The 23,198-nt window shown below is 39.2% G+C and overlaps 1 protein-coding gene across 3 annotated transcripts in view; it reads right to left on the bottom strand.

The window, feature by feature from the left end:
• The window catches only part of IGSF22 (immunoglobulin superfamily member 22), a 60,052-nt gene that overhangs the window by 15,984 nt on the left and 20,870 nt on the right, over positions 1-23,198 (bottom strand). For 2 of the 3 annotated variants that reach the window (XM_081312527.1, XM_081312526.1), the window contains exons 14-21: positions 22,475-22,648; positions 19,349-19,477; positions 17,341-17,637; positions 16,033-16,121; positions 13,808-14,000; positions 12,028-12,327; positions 9,570-9,896; positions 8,301-8,393 (exon numbers count right to left, since the gene is read on the bottom strand). In XM_081312527.1, coding sequence (XP_081168653.1) covers positions 8,326-8,393; positions 9,570-9,896; positions 12,028-12,327; positions 13,808-14,000; positions 16,033-16,121; positions 17,341-17,637; positions 19,349-19,477; positions 22,475-22,648 — 1,577 coding nt within the window. In that variant the 3' untranslated portion in view covers positions 8,301-8,325. Of the gene's footprint in view, positions 1-7,048; positions 8,394-9,569; positions 9,897-12,027; positions 12,328-13,807; positions 14,001-16,032; positions 16,122-17,340; positions 17,638-19,348; positions 19,478-22,474; positions 22,649-23,198 lie in introns of those variants that run through there. The other variant, XM_081312525.1, reaches the window with a different exon arrangement.

A 23,198-nucleotide genomic window follows, 5' to 3' on the forward strand; every position in this document is an offset into this window, starting at 1 on the left:
ACAATTCAGGACAACAGTGGTACTACTAAAGACTTGGCTTTCAAAGGAGCTGTAAAATGTTTTCAATAAATATGTCGTACAGCGAAGTATGAGCTGTTGGAAATCTTATGTAGCAATAGACTTATCAGCAAAGGTATATGCAATACCTTTCAATCCCATTTCTGTGATTTGTGGATCTCTTTTAATAGATAAATTTGCCAGCGTGTGCTTTTTCTGTTCACGTCTTATGCTTTTAGGTGTACATTTAGAACATTTTTGATGTGCCTCATGGAAAAGCAAAAGCAGTGAAGTATTAATCAAAGACATATATTATAGCATGTGCTATTATAAACAGGCTCACTTTCTCAAATGTGAAGATTTGAGAAAATGGATATTCTCAAATAGAATTGATCTGATGAAATGACTGTCAAAAGGCCTTCATGCCTTTAACGCTTAAAGCTGCTTCTGTGAGTTGGGTCCAAAGATAACACATGCAGGACTCAGAACAATTCACCAGCCGACAATTAGTGGTCAAAGACCAGAATACATCTGGCTTTTCTATTTCCATGTATTTTAACATTAGCAGCTGCAACAAACCCAGAATTTCCAATGACACTTCCATCTACATTGCCCAATATGTTTTTGGGAAGATTATAAATTAGGAGCTGGTTTATACTGTGGTACACTGCAGAAAAAACTAGGCACTGTTGAATTTAACTCCTCAAATCAAGTTCTGAGAAGAGACAGTATTGTATTCCTCTACTGTAAAAGATTTTGAGATGAATTATGCTTATGTTAGTAATTTGCCAGTTGTTGGCAATCCCCTATTTCCATCCCATTCAATTCCCTGAGATAAAAAAAAGAATAAGAGTGATTTGGGAAAGCGACAATGCTGAAAAAGGTGAAGCTTTTCCCTTATTGTATGCCATAGTTAATGCTGCAGCTATCAGAATGGCATTATTAACTATGATCATGAAAAAAGGGAACAGATGTGAGGGTCTTCCTAACATAATCCCTCCTTTTCCTGCTGGTTTGAGGCATGAGATGTTTAGGGTTGTTTTTTTTAACAATGACACCCTTGAATTTCAATTTAAAGATGCTTATGAACACAGTAGTGGACTATATATGCAAGGAGTTTGTGTGTTAGACCAGGGGTCCCCAACCCCCGGTTCGTGGACCAGTACTGGGCCATAGCCTGGCAGCAACCAGTCCGCACAAACAAGCAAAGCCCCATCTGCAGGATGCAGGCAGCACACAAAACCACATCCCTTCTGGTTCACGGAAAAACTTCTCTCCACGTAACCAGTCCCTGGGGCCCAAAAGGTTGGGGACCTCTGTGTTAGACGGCTGAAGCGATGATTGATGGTGCACAAGAAAGCATGAAGAGTAAGAGCATTCAAAGTTTTGGGGAACTCTGTTTGAAAATAGCATGCAGAACCCTCAGTAATGCCTTTTTCTTTTAGATGGTTCAATGGTTGAGAACGGGGAATTCTGTTAGTATACAAAAGCAATGAGGGAGAGCTTAGTAAATAATTAGAGATTTGCGTAAACAAGTTCATACCATTTTTCCCCTTTTGTATTTATTAGAGGTCTCTTTATGGCATTTAATAGTCAGCAACTCTACAAATTGAGTGATGGCTTCTATTTAATATGTGATATGAATCAGACTGAGATAATGTCTAATGCATTATGAATTATTCTTTTACTCACTAATCAACAATAATTTCACCACTATACAAAACCACGATAAATCCTGTTAGATTCCTAGCAATGCTTTCTTTAAAAATCCATGGAAATGGATCTGTGGATAATAATTGCAAAGATACTTAGAAGCAAATACAATGCAAAATTTTCTTCTTTTGTGCTTTAATTTCTTTAAATTTACAGTATCAAGAATGTTCGGTTGTGTGCATGTTTGTGTATGTAAAATGTATATGTGTGTGTATATATGTACTGTATATATACAAAATTTTCAATATATGATGCTGTATATACCATATAAATAAAGTGAAAATCTAGGCAAAAGAACCACAGGTGTGGTGTATTATTTGGTTGTTGTTGTTGTTGTTGTTGTTGTTGTTGTTGTTATTATTATTATTATTATTATTATTATTATTATTATTATTATTATTATTATTATTTAGTAAAACAGAAAGCAGGGAAGCCCACCTTTCATATAGACATACATTTTGTGAGGAAGTGTTGAAAGCGAACTATACTTATCCTGGTGAGGATTAGATTAAAGAATGACAGCATAATTTGTTAGGCTGCCAGGCAGAAAATGTATGTAGAGTATATTCTGTTGCTTCAGAGAGGTGTAGTGTAGTAGAATGAATGGATAAAAAAATTAAAGGGAAGCATAAAGGTAAAGGTAAAGATTCCCCCGCACATGCGTGCTAGTCGTTTCCAACTCTAGGGGCCGGTGCTCATCTCCGTTTCAAAGCCAAAGAGCCAGCGCTTGTCCGAGGACGTCTCCGTGGTCATGTGGCCGGCATGACTTGACACCAAAGGCGCACGGAACGCTGTTACCTTACCACTGTAGTGGTCCCTATTTTTCTACTTGCATTTTTATGTGCTTTCGAACTGCTAAGTTGGCAGAAGCTGGGATGAGTAACGCGCTCACTCTGCTACACGGCACTCGGGATTCGACCTGCCAAACTGCCGACCTTCTGATCTACAAGCTCAGCGTCCTAACCCACTGAGCCACCGCGTCCCTTGTAAGGGAAGCATACAGTGTCCTAATACTAAGACTGGTTTGGAATGTCCTGTTTTAATAAACCAGTGGGTTGGAGTATTGAGAACATTACATTAATTAATGTAATTAGTAAGCTTGTAAGCCGCCCTGAGTCTTCGGAGAAGGGCGGGATATAAATGGAATTAAAATAAATAAATAAATAAATTAGTATGTCATTATCTTAAGATGTAATTAATGCAAGAGTTTACTTGTTTATTGGGCACTCCAAGGTTTAAGTTGAAAGTGTAATGTTTTGGATTGGACACTAAGTCAAGTGTTTTGACCACTTTGATTCATTCATAAGACTGGGAAAAGAAATAAAAAGAAAAGGATTTCAAATTATTTTCTAAAAACATTGAACATATCAAAATACAAAGAGCTTAATTTACTGTGGATGAGCTATAGCTAAAATATTACTTTATTATGGAGAAAACTATTACACATGATTTAAAACCCCAGATAGAAGACATGTGTTCAGTTTCTATGCATGAACAGGCCTTTTACTGACAAAATGGAATGTCCAATCACATTATTCTCTTCTGCTAAGGTTTACTTTAAGATCTGAACTTTTAGTTCTGTAAAAATGTATTTCGCGAGGGATTTTTCCTCTTTTCATTTTTGTTCATGCCTTTACATTTTTCTTGTCATTCATATACATGCACACACACAGAGTCTAATTCATGGATTTTTTTAAGTTATAGTTTTGTTAAATAAGCTATAGTTGGGGGGGCATACTTTTGATTAAAATGGTGGCTTACAAACTACAATGACTACATTCCTACATTACATTTCACCCAAACCAACCTTTTCATGCCCCTTTTGGCATAATACAACATGTGAACCTGTTTCATAATAATAGGAGCGGTCTCTGGAACAGGGCAGTCTGCTCTGGAACATTTTAATCAGAAGCTGGATTTTTCTGTGAAGCTTTAGCATTTTGAAATTGTCTTAACTGTGATTTATTTATGTTACAATTTGTTTATACTTTGCTTGGATACAAAAAAAAGGAGAACCATAAGGAGATTCCTGCCAATCAAAATATTTATTTTCCTGTATCAGATTAAAGATTGGTCTTATTCACTGTTGTGAACAGGAAGTTATTAGAAAGGCTGGAATTATAAGCTATCTCTGCTGGATAACAAGATCCTAATGCTTGATTCACAGGTTCCAGGTTTGGCTGCTTCATTTCTCTAGGATCAACACAATTGTGACAGACGAATCTAGCAGCCTTTTGTTCCTTTTGTGCATTGTGAACCACCTCCACACTCAACTTGCCAATATTATAGGGAGAAGCAGGAGAACAAGGGCCTGCATCTGCCAGCTTCTTCCGAAACTTCCATTGCCAAATGATGGGATTGGGCTGTGGTACTCAACTGGTTCACGGCTGCTTCTGTCTTATCTCTCTGTCTTTTGATAACATGGCTTATGCATTCCAAGCAGCATGTAAATGTATGAACGTACAAATCAGGATTACTGTGAAAATGTAAGAAATTAGTCGAAGAGGTTTTTTTTAAATGCACAGAAAATTCTGAATTCGTATTAGGTAAGGTTGGTTTATTTAATACAAAGCACATTACTATGTGGGTTTTTTTTAAGTGAGGAATCAACTGGTATCAGTTCTTGATGATATCCTGAACCATTGTAACAAAGGTCAAGGAAATGCGAGAAGACCAGCATTCTGCCCTTCACAAGTATAAATTATATAGCATATCCCTTCCAGGATAATGTTTACCACCCTTCGGATACCCATAACAGCAGGAGTGAAACAGATCAGTTCCTTAGGACCTTGTGTCTTTTCTGTATTTACAGAAATATAACTGCATAATATGGGTAAATTTGTTCTTATCCTCCATTTTGTACAGTGCTATGGAAACATAAAAAAAATAAACCGAGTTTTGGTCTGTAGCTTAATGCATGATGAAGTGAATGGGACTTGGGAGTTATAAACTGAGTCCTGGGTTTTTTATTATCCCTATATTAAACATTAGAAAATCTATTCATGGACTTCCGGTTTGCCATCGGTGCCTGCGGACACATGGAGGCAAACACCATCTTCAGTGTCCGATGTCATCCCACTGGGGGACCCTGGAAAGGGTCGAAAGTCACCCTGTAGGGGTAATGAGTGAGGAGGGGATCCCCACTTGATCACAGAAGGGCAACAGCCCTTCTGCTTGATCCTGGGCAGCTCTCCAAATTGGCGGGGGAAAGACTGGCCATAGCAATATGGCCCGTCATTAAGCTGCTGACAGCCGAAGTCAAAATTACTATCAAGCACCTTTAAAACAACCCAGATGAAACTGGGTGAGATCTGATCTTCTCTTTAAGACTCTAAATATCTTTTCTGCAAAAGCTGCCCTAAGTATTTTTCTCCCTGTGAGGAAAGAGGGAAGGGAATTCCTGCCCCACTCTCTAAGAACAGTGGCAACTGACTACCCAGGGGAAACAAAGCAATTATAAAAAGAACTTAAATATAATTAGATGCATATACTTTTGAAATTTGGGGACTAAAAAGATTTCCTAAAAGTTTTCTTATTACTATTTCTACCAGATATGCTGATTTTTATCTAAAAAGAAAAGAAATAAACTTTGAAAAACTATTATAAAAACTGGGGATTAAAAAGTTTTAAATGGCATCAGTGACATCTTGTGGTGAAGTATGGTATTACAACTTGTTATTGACTAAAAGAGACTTGGCTTGAAGCCTAGAATTTAGAAAAAACTCTTTGATCTTGTCAGATACAACCTGTGAAAAACTCAGCTGTAAACTGCAGGGTGGCATATCTGGCTTGTTTGAACTACGAAGATAAACCTTTACTGATTTTCAGAGCTATATGTGGGAAATTGTTTTCCTATTTCTTTACATGAAAAGTATCTGCTATTATACAAGTTGATGGAATACTTTGGACTATAAATTCTTACTTGGCAAACAATTTCCACTATAAAGACTACTTACAACATGTCCCATACCTAGCTATAAAAAACAAAAAACTATTTTAACATTTCATTTTAAAATTTTCAACTTAATACATTATCAAGAGAATATGGATGAAGTTCAGGAAAAAAATCCTTTTTATGTTGAAATCAATACACAAAACCATTCTTTCAGCATGTAAGAAAATAAGAGGCAACATAAAGATACAAGATGCCAGCTTAGATATACAAACCCAGATCTTGACTACAACCAAAGAACTAACAATGCAGCAAGTAACAGGAGAAGTGGAACAACTAAATACTAAGACAGAAGACCCAATTGACCAACAGATCCAGCCAACGGGAAAATTAGAAAAGAGAGTGACAACATTGAAAATGGAAAATTTTTACATAAATCAGAAGAAATTTGAGGAAAAGGAAAAGAACAGATTGAATGGAAGATAAATTTATCAGGACAGTTGTGGGAAATTGGAGTAATAGGGAGGACATTAAATGAATATAATTGGGCTTATCCTTCCAAAAAAACTGTAACTAAAATGGTCTTTCTTATTTCAAATAATACATATAATAATAGAGGGAGAACAGTTTGAGGATTCAAAAGTATTGACATGGAAGGTTAGTTGGCAAAGGAAAAAAGCCAGAGTAAGGCTGAAAGAAACTAGGATTTTGATCTACTAGAGGGGATTTTATACTATTGATTAGTGGGATGAATATGGTGGAAAATAGATAATTTTTAGAAAATAAAGTAACATTATAATTGAATAGGTAAGATTTGTAATAATATTAATACTTTTGGTTTAATATGGTGAAAAATAGATAACTTTTAGAAAATAGAGTAAGATTATATGCAAATAGACAAGATGTGTATTTAGAATTTTAGATTTTGTTATAAAAAGGGGAAAATGTAGAAGTTGAGATAAGGGAAACTGGTCGCCTAAAGCTTGGAAATTATAATATACCAAATGTTAACTTGAATATTGAGGGGAAATTAAAGCCTGGGAAAAAAGCAATAACAGGACATCAATTGTATATAAGGATTGAATGCAAACACAATTAAGAAATGTATAAGCTAAAAGCTATTGATAAATGTAACAAAGATGGTTTTAATTAGTTGATAACAATTAGAACTATATTAGCTCAATATGAGATAGTAGATATTAAGGGAAAAAGAGAGGAAATGTTTGATGTTGTATTGAGATTTGTGCTAAAGATTTATGTATGTTATTGAATTCTTGACTACACAGCCACCACGTTGCTTTTTAAATGTTTAATTGTAAAATTAGAAAACTAATAAAATAATATATATATATATACGGTATATATATATATATATGTATATATATGTATATATATGTATGTATGTATATATATATATATATATATATATATATATATATATGTATATATGTATATATATATTATATATATGAAAATCTATTCATAAGTTGTGAAAGCTTTGTAATTGCAGTTGCAGTTGCTTGAAATCATTGTCATTTTTTTTAAAAAAAAGTGCTTAAAATGTACAGTACTTTACATCAAAGTACCCTTTCTCTGCAAAATTGGTGATATTAAGGTGTGCTGATCCTTATAGTTCTGACTCAACTAGATTTTGCAAAAACTGACTTCTTTTTTAATGGATGCTTTCATTTTTCGTCTTTCATATAACATTCTCTGCATCTTTATCGGAGACGCTGAGGACCTCCCTCTTCTGATATGCCTACCATGTACAATTCCTTTTCTATGGTGGAGTCACCTGTAAGGGGTTTTCTGTCTAAGGTCTATTTTTGAATTAGTGGCTTTAAAACCCTGGAAAAAATTGTAATATGATACTAGTAGTGTTTACTCATGGTAGTCAGTTTCCACTAATTGAAATTTTCTGCAGTCCTAAAGTTGAAATGATTTATTTTTATGTTTGCTTTCTGGTTGACCGCTGCCACATTTTTATACTGATTGTTGTAGTAATCTTTAATGGCGGTAAAGGATTCAACAGAGGTCGTGTTTAAGATATTGGGTTTATAGATTAGATATACATTATGTCACACATTAAAATAAATATAGCACCTTTCCATAATAAGAAAAGACCCATAACAAAAGTATGTTGGCAGTTGATACTTTGAGGATAATTCCAAAAGGCATTTCAACCTAAATGTCCTACTTCAACTGGATAAGCTCTTAAGTATTTATTGCTATGTGTGCTTTACCAACTTTACATTGAAATTATGATTAGATACAGTTGAAATGGCCATTTTTCTATTCCATTAGATAATTGCAAAATATCGTTAGCAAAGTCATAGATTTTGTGTGTGTGTGTGTGTGTGTGTGTGTGTGTGTGTGTGTGTGTGTACAGTAGTGTTATATAATGACATGACCTGATGCAAGCTTCCAGTGGGGAAATGAATGGCAAGTTGCAGGATTTAGGTAAATAAGAAAAAAAATAGAAAGAAGGCACAAAAGTATATTTGTCTCATTTTAAATGTTCCTACTTAATAAATGCCAGATATTACTGTATTAATTATAACTAGTATAATCTATATCTTCTTAGTCTTCTGATAGCAAATCTATTCTCCCTATGACAGCATCTTATTTGTATTACAAGACTACTAAGGTGTTCAAACCACACACAACCCAAAACAGTCTGAATGATGCTGAACCATACTTGAAATTTGCATTTGGTACGCAGTTCACATGAGATGTTTTGATTTCTGCAGGCTGCCAATAACTGTGTCCAAAAGGCTTTTATCATCTTTTTCTAAAAAAGAGAAAGGATAAAAAATATTAACCGATCCTGCTTTATTGAATGTTGCCACCCAGAATCACTTTTTCGTGATATGGGCACCTGTACACATTTGATAAGTAAATAGAAGTTTGTTATTGAATGGCAAGAAAATTCTGTTCATAATCAAATTCTCAAGGCATTTGTCTCTTATTCTTAAGGTCAGTGCTTGATAATGGGGTGGCATGGAGGAAATTTAAAAAAATCAATTGCATGTTAAGAACTACTTCCTGGCTTGCAAGAATTTTAGGCAAATGTACGTATTTCAGCAACTTTCTAAAAACAAAAAGGACCATCTACAACAAGATAAGGGAGTCCAGAACCTTTGTGGCTCCTGAAGAAGTGAACCTGAATATTTCTTCATTGAGTTGGACTTGGAGGTCTAGATAGGCACTGGCTGAAGCAGGTACTACATACAACGATGAAACTGAATGAAATGAGCTTCTCTCCTAGATCCCAAAATGTGTTACTGCCTCGTTCAACTTCCTTTCTTAGCCTTACCTCTTCTGTAACTGAGTACACAAACCCCCAAGTTGTCAACTTTGATATCTCTCCCCCGACATTGGGTGATTCAAGGGCTTTATAGCATTCCAAGAAAAGCTCCTTTGATGCCATTCCTTAAATTCACGATATAAAAATGTCACAATTTGTGTATTAAGTGATCAACAACCTCATCAACGTTTTGAAATTTCCCAAGTTTGAGACCAGCTGTGGCCATCTCTCTGTCAGAAGGGGGGGGGAAATATTCAGGTTCTTTCTCTGAACTAGTACAAAAAGTATCAGCTTCAGTAGAAGTCATTCTCCGAGCAGAAATTATATCATATCTGACTTTGGTGGAAGCGGCGGGCGGGGGGGAGGGGGCATCAAGTCAGACTTGACTCTGGGCAATTGCCTGCACTTGGTCCCTGCAGTTTTCTTGGTTGGGTTTTTGGAAAATAGATTGGCATTGCCTCAGTCCTAGGACTGAGAGGGTGTGACTGCCTTAAGGTCACTCAGCTGGCTTTGTGCTCAAGGCAGGATTCGAACTCACAGTCACCTGGTTTCTATCCTGATGCTTTAATCTCTGCAATGAACCTCTGATATGGGACATATTAAAATGAATCGGATAGTAACAATATCTTCAATCTGTGCCAAAGAGCAAAGAGAACTTACCATATACTGTCAAGGTACAACTGCATTTTTCTTTCCCAAGCTCATTCTCAATTACTATGGTGTACTCGCCGCTATCCTTGGCAGTGCATGTGGGAATCATCAGCGTACAAACACCACTGGTTGAATTGTACCAGAATTTGGAATGGGCTGTAATATTGATTTCGCCCTTGTACCATGTCATCTCTGGGCGGGGGTTTCCTAAGAAAGCACAGCTCATGGTACAGTCATGGCCTCGGCACACTAGATGGTTCTTCAGAGGAGTTATAAAATGGGGAGCATGGCTCCAGTCCCGCTCATGGTACTCCTTCACCTTGACATTAAAAAGTTCTGTTAACAAAACAAAGAGATTGACGATGAGCTCCAAAAGAGAGTTCGTTTCCTCAGCCATATCCATGCATATAGCTCTACACAAGTTATATAGAGACAGGAACATTACACCAAAATCAACCCTCCAGTTTCCTGAAAGTTTTTTTTTAATTTCTCTTTATAAAACAGATTCCTTTCTTTCTATTTTATTTTTAGGTTGCTTTAAAATTACTTTACTTGTTAAATCCATTTCCCACCTTTCTTCCAGGAGCTCAAGATGACATAAACAGTTTTCTTTAAGGTAAACAGATTATTATTCTTTATTATATCATTGGAGAAATACCAAGGCCTGAAGGAGGAACTAGAGAGGATGTAGAAAGTAAAGGCCAAAGTAGGCCTGGTGGTGGTAGGGCTGTGACCTCGTAAGCTGAGAGAATAGTGTCAACAAATCCCAGGAACAACATCAGAGCTCTCTGTCCAGAAGAGAAGGTCATACGCAGAACCCTCAAACTCTCAGGTAGAGGACCCCGAGATTGAGGAAGACACAAACTAGCTACAAGGGTGAAAAGGGATGTTTTTTGTACATATACACGTACTCACATTCACACACAAACATTCTTCTCTCTCTCTCTCTCTCTCTCTCTCTCTCTCTCTCTCTCTCTCTCTCTCTCTCTCTCTCTCTCTCTCTCTCTCACACACACACACACACACACACACACACACACACACACACACACACGATCAAGTCAAGTTTTCCCCACAGCAACAACTCGGCTGTCATGCCTAAAGCAGCCATAGAACTCACCATCTTCTCCTTTTTATGCCAGCACCTTCACCACTGCACCAAACTGGCTCTCTTCTATAAGTAATCCAATTCATTTAATGACCATTCAAAGTTACAACGGCACAGGAAAAAAGTGACTTATGACTATTTTTCACAAGATGGTAGCATCGTCCCTGTGATCAGGTGATCAAAATTCGGACGCTTGGCAACTGACTCACATTGATGATGGTTGCAGTCTCCCGAGGTCATGTGATCACCTTTTGCAACCTTCCGGCAAGCAAGGCCAATGGGGAAGCCGAATTCACTTAACAAGCGTGTTACTAACTTAATAACTGCAGTGATTCACTTAACAACAGTGACAAGAAAGGTTGTAAAATGGGGCATAACTCACTTTACAAATGTCTCACTTAGCAACAGAAACTTTGGGCTCTAATTGTGGACGTTACCAAGGACTAGATAGTTGTTCCTACCTCCTATTTAGTAGTATGGGCTGAAAGAGAGTGACTGGCTGAAAATCATCCTCTGGCTAAGAAGGCTCAGGATGGCCTTAGGGCAGGGGTAGGCAACCTTGGCTCTTTTATGACTCGTGGACTTCAACTCCCAGAATTCCTGAGCCAGCTGGCTCAGGAATTCTGGGAGTTGAAGTCCACGAGTCATAAAAGAGCCAAGGTTGCCTACCCCTGCCTTAGAGTCTCCAAGTCCAACGTCTTAACCGCCACCTCACATTGGTTCTAATTTCTTTTGGTGGTGTTTGAAACTTATCTTTCCGCTGCAAATTGCAGGATTTATTTGTTGTTACTTTTGCCCAGTAACTTTGTTGTTGCTTGGAAAAAAAATAGCATTGCAGTTTCTATCATACTTTCTAATCTAAAAGCCATATTTGGATACGGCTTTCCTTCCAGATTTAATTGAAGTGTGAAAAACCTGGGAGACTGCAGACTGCACAGTGAAAGAGTGGTTATTCCTACAGATCCCTCAGCTCCTTTGTCAGAAATGTATGCCCCGCTGGTGAAAATTTGGCTGAAATATCCCTGTCTGAAAGAAAAAGCCAAAGTATTCTCTTTTTTCCTTGCATCTACCCAGTTTGAGAAAATGATTTGAGAAAATGATTTGAGAAAATGATTATTCAGTCATAGTAGCTACATCTGTAACAAACCAAACAAACTATTGTCTCAAACCAGCAGCATACAACAGTAATATTGCTATTGTCAGCTACCCAACAGGTCCTTCCCTTTCCACTTGCAGGGAATCCATGTTAAAAATGCCAAACGCAGTGAGATCCATTGAAACACATCACTACCCCACCCCCAACACCCAAAAAATCTTTTGCTCTAAGTTTCGCTATAGTATAGAGACGTCCCTACTTACCTATATCTTTATTGATATGCCAGGAGTCTTTTGAATCCAAAGGATCACTGTCACCAATATCATTGCGGGCAAGTACCCGGAAGAAATATTTCCTGCCAGGAAGCAGACCAGTAACAGTGTACTTGTTACTGTACACTTTTTCTTCTGCAGTGAACCAAGTGGCAGTGCTGGTGTCACGCTTTAGAATGACATAATGGGCATTGTCATCCTCCTTCACATCTGGAGAATGGTCCCACTTCAGTGTTACCGTGTTTGGCACTTCTTCGTAGAGGTTCAGGTTAGTAGGTGGCCTTGGGAAGTCTGAGATAGAAATACAAAAGGTGAACCAGAGCTTCTTTCCTCTTTCTAAGTCATCCATCAGTCCCTTTTCTGGCAATAACTATATGACTTTTTTTTTTATTTACTGAATTTGTTTGCCACCTGTATCATTGTGAGGTGACTCTGGGCAGCTTACCACATGAAATCCTTTTCCCCCCCAAAAAATATAGGTTTGATGACCTGGCTTTGAGATATTAATTTATAAAGAGAGGCAAATTGTCCAAAACAAGAATTGTAATGTATACTGCCCTTCCCCGATTGGCTGACATTATGGGTGTTTTATATTGTTGGTCCACGGTTCATCAGCAGAAATATAGACCTCAGCATTAGCTCATAAGAATCGTAAGAGTATAAAGTGAGCTAGAGCTGAAAAAGACTGGTTAAAAACTAAAATAATATGTCTTGGATTATTGCTTAATCATTAGCATCTAGCCATTCTTTCAGCCAATCAGAATAGAGCTGGAAGGGACCTTGGAGGTCTTCTAGTCCAACCCCCTGCTCAAGCAGGAGACCCTATACAATTTGAGACAAGTGGCTGTCCAGTCTCTTCTTAAACCCCCCCCCCCTACACACACACACTGATGAAGTACCCACAACTTCTGAAGGGAAACTGTTCCACTGGTTAATTGTTCTCACTGTTAGGAAGTTTCTCCTTACTTCCAGGTTGCTTCCCTTTGAATTTGTCTCATCCCAAAATGAAACATTCCCTGCTCTCATCCCAAATTGTGGTTCTTGAAAGAGTGGGTGTTTGTGCTTAGAAGGACTTTTAAGCTTGGATATAATAAATTCCTGGGCTGAGATGTTCTCAGAGGCAACCTCTAGTGAACATTGGTCTGCAATACTATTTTGTTTGCCTAGGATAGGATAAAAGGTAAAGGTTCCCCCGCACATGCGTGCTAGTCGTTTCCGACTCTAGGGGCCGGTGCTCATCTCCGTTTCAAAGCCAAAGAGCCAGCGTTTGTCCGAGGACATTTCCATGGTCATGTGGCTGGCATGACTAGACACCAAAGGCACACAGAACGCTGTTACCTTCCCACCGTAGTGGTCCCAATTTTTCTACTTGCATTTTTACGTGCTTTCGAACTGCTAGGTTGGCAGAAGCTGGGACGAGTAACAGGCGCTCACTCTGTTACGCGGCACTCGGCATTCGACCCGCCAAACTGCCGACCTTGACAAGCTCAGCGTCCTAACCCACTGAGCCACTGTGTCCCTCTAGGATAGGATAGGATAACTCTTTATTGCCAAGTGTGATTGGACACACAAGGATTTGTCTTTGGTGCAAAGCTTTCAGTGTACATACAAACAATTTCATAGGGGTTTCTTTTTGGGGGGGAATGGGTGGGTGGGGAGAGAATGCCTGAGTCTATTTCCCTACTTCTTCAGGATGGACAGTGCCCCCTGGCTAAATCAACAGATGGGGCAGAGTACACCTTCCCGCTTATCCCTCCTTCTGATCCTTTACCTGTCACTCGGACATGGATGTCATAGTGGGCCTCCCCATAGTCATTACTCAGCACGATCCGATAGAGTCCAGAATCATAGCGTTTGGTGCTGTGGATGAGGAACTGGGAGTGATGCTTGCCTTTCGTAATGCTCTCTCTCCCCTTTGTGGGAGCCCCATCTTTTTGCCACACAACGTTGGGAGGAGGAGAGCCCTGTTGGAGACAAATCAGGTTCAAAGGAAGCAGGAGAGAGACCTTCTCATGCTTGGGTGTTTTGGGGCTTTTTTGCCTAGTCTCTTAATCAAACATTTTCTCTATTTGGAATTCTGCTCTCTATAAGGAGGGAGACAGAGCCCAGGAAAAGTAGGAGAACAAGATGAGCAGGAGATTCTCTGGATCATGCTATTTCCATATTGTGGGTTGCTTAATAAAAAAAACGCATCCTACAGGATACTGAAACTTTGACATATGCAAGTATTCCTTCAGGAGGGGAACTGTTAGTGTGAGGAGGCTGAACAATCAGGGCAGATAGAAGCAAAGTCATCAAATAAATGGGCTACTACTACTACTACTACTACTACTTCCTCCTCCTCCTCTGATTGATTTTATATCCATTTCCTAATCCTCCCCCTGCCCCTCTTCATCCAACATATTGTCAGAGAAAAACAAATAATTTTTCTCAGAGGTTGATATTGCTTGCTTGGAAATAATTTCTACAAAGAACTTAAAAGCTACTGGTGCTTCAGTCCTGTTTTCAAGGAATTCTCTCGGCTGAGGCCTATCACCCGTAACCACCAAGTAGGCCCTTTGAAGCTCTTGTGATTAAAGGACCACCTGGAGCAATTGTTGCATCCTTACATCCAGTCAATTACTCTGTGAAACAAGTAGCAGCAGCAGAGTAACAAGGACTCCTAAGTCATAAAAATCATTCAGGCTAAAATTGGGAAAGAGTAAGGAATCCCTATAGTGGAATGCTTGGCCTGATCCAACAATGAAGTCTCCTGGTGTAGCTTTGAGCAGCAATTACAGGGTTCGTAAAACTCTAATTAGTCCAATATCCCAATTGGCATTGGGATACAGATTAGGAGTATGAAAAGCCACGGCTTGAATATGTATAGCTTCCCCGTTAAAATAGTTATACATATTCAAGCTGCCACCTCTTCTTAACAAGCTTTTTTCCCCTGGCCTGAATAGATTTCATTTATGATCTGTCAACCTCGGAAATTATACTTTACATCACACATATCTGAGATTTTTACTTTTAACTGGAAACTACAGTTAAACAGCATGCTGTTTAAAACAAGAATGAAAACCTTTGCAGTAAACTTAAAATCAGTCCCAGTAACAGTAACAATAGCCACACAAAATCACAAAACAAAAACGTAAGAAACAGAATATAAAGGAAAAAAATGAGAGCAATGAGAACTAGATGTCATCATACAGAAACTTAAGAAAAAATTTCTAAATTAATCCAGTTTTTAACATTTTCTTCCAGCTTGGAAGTGGCCAGCTTGATCTCCTTTTAGAAGCTCCCACTTTCTAGCCTGGTGCCTTAATTCAGCGGTCTCCAACCTGTGGGCCACAGCCCGCTTCCGGGCCCTGGTTTGTTGGCCACTGGGCCATGGGAATGGCTGGCAAGGGTGCGCATGTGTGCGTGCCCTCCCACTTGTGTTAGCGCCACCATGCAGGCACTAGCAGCCCCGTTTGTGCATGCACAGGGGGCACTAGCACCACCGCCAGTGTCTCGGCGCTAGCAGCCTGCTTGCACATGTGCGTGGGCACCAGCACCAATGTCAGCACCATCATGGGCGTGCACGGCCCACTTGCACATGCACACGGGCACTAGCGCCACCACTCTGTGTGTGCCCTTTGGCTCATGCACACACACACAGGCACACACAGTTCCCTGCTCCTCCCTTTCCCTCCAGGCCGCCAACCCAGAAAGGTTCCCCTTGCTTTACAGGCCTTCAAAGGTCGTAAATGGGAGGATTGGTCACAAACCTAATTTTCATCACTACTCTAATTGCAAATGGTTTCTAAATGAGGCAATCAATAAAAAAGGATTGCTTCTAACCAGAGATGCCAGAAATTGAATCCTGGCTCTTTTGCAAGAAAATTATTTGCAATACCAACATTCCAGATCCTTATGCTCAAAGTCTCACTAGTCTCAATTTGACTAATTTCCAAAGATATGGATATGCAACATTTTTAAATGTAATATTCCAGATGAAAAAAGACAACTTACAGTAAAGGAAGTGTGAATACAGAGGGCAGTCCCAGCACGAACCACCATATGATTCTTCAGTCTGACAGTCAGATCAAACTTTGGAGCAGCTGCATAACATATCAGAGGGGAGAGAGAGAAAGAGAGAGAGAGAGGAGGAGGAGGGAGGGAGGGAGGGAGGGAGGGAGGGAGGGAGAGAGAGAGAGAGAGAGAGAGAGAGAGAGAGAGAGAGAGAGAGAGAGAGAGAGAGAGAGAGAGAGAGAGAGAGAGCGCAATATGGAATATTAGAAATCCTGAATCAAATTACTCACTCATTTAAGGCAGTACTGCCAGTAATTGGCTAGAAGTTTGGTCTTGTGGGTAAACTTTAGAACTTTTTGTATGCACAGCAAATAGCCTGCCAGTGAGATGTTCATCAAAAAGATGCCTGAGTAAACAGTAGGATCTATTTGTTCTGCTACTACCTATTATATTCCTTCGATTCCAACAGCAGAGTTGTCAAATTAATTTGGGAAGAATTTTTAGACTATACATTCAAGGGTTATGACAACTGATCGGCAATGCATCACAGGTAGCTAAGGGGCAAACTAAATGAAGTTGTAGGTGCATAAGTATTTTCCACTATCTTTTTTACCACTTCATGGCCTACCCTGAATTTAATTAGAATGTGCTTGTTTGACAAGATAGAAATGTCCTTCCTTTGGAGAGAGGCAAAAATATACCTAGCTGATTTTCTATTTTTTTTTATTCCATTTATATCCCGCCCTTCTTCGAAGACTCAGGGCGGCTTACAAGCTTAGCAGTAGCCTTCATTCTATGTATATGCCTGCTTATTAGGGCTTTCACACACACCCCAAGCGGCATTATTACAAAGTCAAGGAGAGTCGTGCCTGGGTGTGGTTCACGTGGAACAGCGCAGCCAAGGACATAGCAGCTGGGCAGACTTTAACAAGACTCCACCCTCGTGCCCCATCATGCACTGATGATGCGGGGCAGAGGGCGTGGCCACCATGGCACTGCTGGGCCACCATAGCGATCTGTTGCTGTGGGCCGTGGAGGTGGTGGGTGGACCTGCGGGCGGGCGGAGCCAAGTTTTGGGCACTCAGTCTCTAAAAGGTTTGCCATCACTACCCTATACCATTTCAGACAAGTGGTTGTCCAATCTCTTAGATTTGTTGATAGAATGTTTTCTGGATTTTCTGGGTGTTAGCCATTCATTTGCTGTATTACCTTCTGTTTCAAAATCGGTATCCCTCACTTCCTGCAAAAGAGTTAACATACCAGCAGTCAAGGCATGATCGCACGAAGGCCAGATTGGGTAAGTCGTACCTGGAGGGGGCATGGCCAGAACACCTTCTTTCAGCTCAATCGGTTCTCCGACTCCAGCTTCATTGACAGCTCGGATGCGGAAGAAATACTTCTGCTTCTCCTGCAGACCTCCCACTGTGTAACAATTGCCAGAAATTGGGATCTTGCTGCACTTGGACCATTCCTTGGTGTCCTCAGCTCGCATCTCCAGTATGTATCCCGAAGGTGGATCACCCTCATCAGGTTCTTGCCATGCCAAGGAAATGCTGGATTGGGAAGAATCAGCCACGTGCAATCCCTTCACCAGCCCAGGAGGCTCTGGATCAATAGTAAACATCAGTAAAGTTGTAAGTTATTGAAAGAAACATTTTATTTGAACTGATAGACCATTCAAGCTTTTCGATTTAGTAGAGTAGGTAGTGTTCCTGCCTCTCAAATTCATGAGCGCCATCTGGTCTGAGACATTTTGTGTGTGAAGAATTGGTAATAATTTATAGCTAAAACTTACTGAGGTATGTTAGCCTCTGGGCCAGTTCCAGTGGCGTAGCGTGGGTTGTCAGCACCCGGGGCAAGGCAAGTAATTTGCGCCTGGCACCCCCCCTCCACAGTGGGCGGAGACCCGGCGGCTCGGATCGGATTTGCACAGCCAGCACTGCAGTGAGAGAGAGTGAGTGAGCCAGGCAGGGGCAGAGAGCTGTGAGTGCGAGCGCCCCCCCCAGATGTTGCGCCCGGTGCAGCCGGCCCCCCCTGCATCCCCCACGCTACGCCACTGGCCAGTTCATATAGTGTACATATTTTTTTTTATTGAAAATTTTTACAATACATTTTTTTAACAAAACAAAACCCCCTAGTGTACATATTTTTGACTTGATATGTTAAACAAAATATAATATCAGACAGAAATTCAGGATTATCCCACACAAATAAAGCTCTATGAATCTGAAAACTACTTCATTATTTTGAAAAAACAAATGGAAAAGAAGCCAAAAATGGCTTATAAATCAGCGATGGCCTACTTCCTCATTCTTAGGTGGAAATGTAGAACAGATGCCAATTTTGCCATACCAGTAGACATTCTTTCAAGCAGTCAGACTCCATGGAAAAATTGGCACATTTTAGCAGGTGGCAGGGATCTCTCAGCTCCTGGAAATTTCCAAAATGGAAAAATTACCCCTAGATGCTAGTATTTGCAGGTTCTCCCTAGCAGGGAATTTTGGGAAGCTGGCATGAAACATGTAGTGTTCTGGGAAATCACCACCAGAACTTTAATATTTACCTTTTAGTTTAGCTGATAATCAAATACCCTGTACCTCTTGTGTCATGTTCCAATCTTCATTTCCAATGGCCCACCAGGTGTTGCTGAACTACAGTAACCCACAATCCCAACCTGCAGACTGTAGTGATGAATGACAGCTATTTTAACAATAGCTGGATAACTCAGTCTTGTTCTGTGCCTTAAACCAGCACAATAGCTATCATAAGGGGCAGAATGATTTTAGCACCGTTAGTCAGAGCTTGGACAATCTGTCAGAGGTCAGGTAAAATGCTTTAAGAAGTATTTATTTCAGGAGCCTGGAATCATTTTGCCATCACTTGGCTTGTATTGTTAGTTTGTTATTACCACAAGATCATAGATTTGCAATAAATAGGTGTTGCAATAACTGTAATAAATTGATTAATAGGTGTTGCTGTATAATTGGGCCAACCCCACCATTAATTAGGTCAACTCAGTATTATTTGAAAGAGGATCACCTTGTCACATGCTGAAATTTAAATGATTGTGGCATTACAAAATGGAAATGAAGCAAGCAGTAGCAAGAAACACAAGCTGCCACAATCAAGTTCCCTGATTATCCCACTATGTTCTGCTTGTATAATGAACCCCATAAATTGAATCGCACACACACAGAGGCACAACACACACACACACACACACACACACACACACACACACACACTATACACCATACACCATACACCATATATATACGTATGGGACACTAGAAATAAATGAAAAGTAGAACCATACTGATGGGATCTCTTGCCACCACTGAGCTGGAAGCACTGCTGGGAAGGCCAGGCCCTGCTCGGTTCACTGCTATGACATGGAACTCATATTCTGCACCTTCCAGTAAACCATCCACTTTGCACTTAGTATCTGGCAATAAAAACCACATTTTGAAAGAAGTTAGCTTTCAAAATAAATGATATAATGGATTCTGAGTAAGAAAAAAATATTCAAATAAACATCTCACTTAAAACCTAGTCATAACAAAGTAGTATCTATATACAAATATAGATGGATGATAGGTGATGATGATGATAGAGATAGCTAGTTAGATAGCTAGATAGATGATAAACAGATGATAGAGAGATATAGATATAGATTATGTACCATCAGCTTTTAGTGACCACAAAAATAGATCTCTCCCTCAGTTGGAAGACTCCAAGCTTTGGAATCTTCACTATTGGAAGACTCCCAAGTCTTCAACAGCGCTCCCATTTCTGCTGTAAGTAAACCTATTCACTTTGGTCATCTTCTTCTCCTTCTTCTTTTCACCTTTCTCAGCATTATAGACTTCCTTTTTTTAAAACTCTGTGTTATAGGTTTTTATTGATTTTTTTAATACAATTCAACTGTACCTATTCCGCAAACGGGTTGCCTGAGTTTATCGTTCACTAATACAAATTACATTCCTAATCCCTAGTACATTTGTCTAACCATTGATAAAATAAGTCCCGAGTTTGAAAATATTCTGTTTTTTTCTTTTTCTTTCAACCTCAGAGTAAGTCTGTCCATTTCCGCACAGTCTAGTATTTTTTTTATTATTTCTTCCTCTGATGGTATTTCTTCATATCTCCAATATTGTGCGAATATAATTCTTGCTGCTGTTGTCACATGCAAAATCAAATATACACTTTGTTTAATCAAGCTTTCCTGGCATTATACCTAATAAATAAAGTTCAGGTTTAAAACCAACATGTTTCCCCGACATCTTTTCTAGCCAAGTATGTATTTTTGTCCAATATCTCTTTGCTTTTACACATGTCCATCCAAGAGAAAGTAGGTGTTTATCATATTTTGAACATATTATTTGTGTCCTCAATTGAGAATTATTTTATAATGCATTTTTTTTATTTTCCTGGCTATCATCACAATAGTTTCTATATTGAGCTTCTGCAAAGTCCAGCTTCTACTTTCACATATCATCATAGGGAAAATAGTTTCCTGCACTTTTCTGATCTTTGCAAATAGAGACATTTTCTGGCATAGACCTATTCTGGCATCTAAATATCTTTTCCATGGCTTTCATTGCTACTCTACAAAGTACAGGTAGTCCTTAACTTACAATTGAGCCCAAAATTTAATGTTGGTAAGTGTGAAATTTGTTAAGTGCCTTCTGCCCAATTTTACGACTTTTATTTGCCACATTTGTTAAGTGAATCACAGCAGTTGTTAAATTAGTAACACAATTATTAAGTGAATCTGACTTCCCCACTGACTTTGCTTGACCGAAGGTTGCAAAAGGGGATCACATGATTCCAGGACACTGCAACCGTCATAAATGTGTCAGTTGTCAAGCATCTGAATGTAAATCATGTGACCATGGGGGATGCTGCAGCAATCATAAGTGTGAAAATCACCTTTTTTCAGTGCCATTGTAATTTACAGTGGTCACTAAGCAAATAGTTGTAAGTCAAGGACTACTTGTACTAGTCTGTATCATATTTCCTGAGTGCTAGTTCCTTTACTGTTTGATAGTTGATCCTATAAAGCAGATCTATTCCCCACTTTAATATTCTATCAATTTTAAAGTTGTTTGCTATTGTCTTTACACTTAATCATCATCACTGTTTCGTACTGTGATGCTTGATTTTCATTGCTGATAGATTATTTTTTTTGCCTTTTTAACTATCAGAGTAGTGTCATCGGCACAGAGTGGGTTATTTATGCTTATTCCCCCATTTTTAAATCCATGCTCCTCTTCTTCCAACCCAGCTTTCCTCAATATATTGTATATTCAGCAGGTAGGTGGAACAAGTAACGAGAGGCTATGCAGCTTTGCCTTACTCCTTGGGTGATCTAGAATGAGTTTGCTTTGCCATGTTCTATTTAGATTGTGTTTACAAGGCCCATCTCTGGCAGTTTTTATTGGCTGTCCTTGTGGTTTTCTTAATGAAATACATTTGCCTTCTCCCATGCAAGATGAAATGATGCCTGTGTCATAATCAGAGTCATATTCTGGACTTTAAGAACGCTATAATTTGGGGAAAGGCAGAAGGTAATAAGAGGACAATCAGAGGTGAGGTGAATGAAGTCCATTAGAACAGCAATGCATGCATTTTAAAAGAGCTAAAGGGCTATATGGGAGACAGCTCGGAACCATGACACTGTCTATATGTGATTGCTTGGAGTTGACATGGATTTGAGGGTCTCCCTCCCTCCCTCCCTCTCTCTCTCTCTCTCACACACACACACATCTAATCCAGAGGTCTCCAATCTTTTGCTTGCTTGTTTGTGGGGACCAGTTGCTGGCATACCGCAGCCCAGTACTGGTCCACGGACAGGGGGTTGGGGACCTTTGATTTAATTTATCATCAAATTGTATCACATTGTGACATGTTGCTGCCACCTGCTGGGCATAAACACACATAAAAGAGAATATTTGTACCTCAGGGTTGATATGAAGGATCCTTGGTGCTCTAAGCTTCCTTGTTTTCTTGCAGACATTTCATTACCCAAACTAGATAACATCACCTAGTTTAGGTAATGAAACATTTGCAAGAAAACAACAAATTTTGATGAACTTTCATGCTATTACTGTAATTTGGAAGTAAATATGGAAAGGTTTAGACAGCTAACTCAATAAAACAATAGAGTTTTCCATTTTAAAAAAATATATATTATTATTTTGGTGTCTTGAAGTCAGTTTTGGACTCCTGACAAGTGCCTGGACCAGTCCCTGTAGTTTTCTGGGCAGGATTTCAGAAATGGTTTGCTACTGTTTCCTTCCTAGGGCTGAAAAAAAAATTGGCCAAAAGTCAGTTGGCTTTGTGCCAAAAGCACTAGAACTTACAGTCTCCCTGTTTCTAGCCTGATGCCTTAAACACTAAACCAAACTGGGTTTCATCTTACACAATGGAATTTGCTGACCTTGAATTGGTTCCTTGGATATAGGGACCCAAAGGTTACTGCCTTTCTTCCTTCTTTCCACAATGTAACCTGTAATCGGAGACCCACCATCTTTAGATGGAGGATTCCAAGTAATGGTAATAGCCTCTTTGGAAACATCAGTAACTTGAGGTTGAGACGCTTGTCCTGGAGGATCTGAAAAAAAAAAATTTAAGCATGGTGAAGCAGACCACATAATTCCTAATTGCTTTTCTATATCGTTTTAAACACAGAGACCTGATAGAGAAGCAACATTCAAATATGTTAAAATGGATACATACAGACACACACACAGACACACAGACACACACACACAGACACACACATAAACACACACACATATATATATATATGATGTAAGTATATATATGTATGTATATAGCATGTGTATAGGTGCATTATGCATGTATATGGGTAGATATATACTTTCTTTTGATAGCAGGCAACAGAATTTCATTTTTAATATGTGCCACTGTGCTCACAGTAAAAAATTACAATAAAGGTTATCTTATCAATCTTATCAATAGAAACCTGCCAGAAATGCCTCCTGAGATAGCCTTAATGTCCTAGAGTAGAGGAACTATACGTAGCAGCCTAGAATCATAGTATCCCAGATCCAGAAAGGACCATTAGAGCCATTGACCCCAATCTTCTGCTCCAAATTAAAGCATCCTAGACAGAAGGGTATCTCATGAAGGGAAGCCCA

This window comes from Vipera berus (assembly GCF_964194415.1).
Source record: "Vipera berus genome assembly, chromosome: 1".
In the NCBI taxonomy this organism is placed as follows: Eukaryota; Metazoa; Chordata; class Lepidosauria; order Squamata; family Viperidae; genus Vipera; species Vipera berus.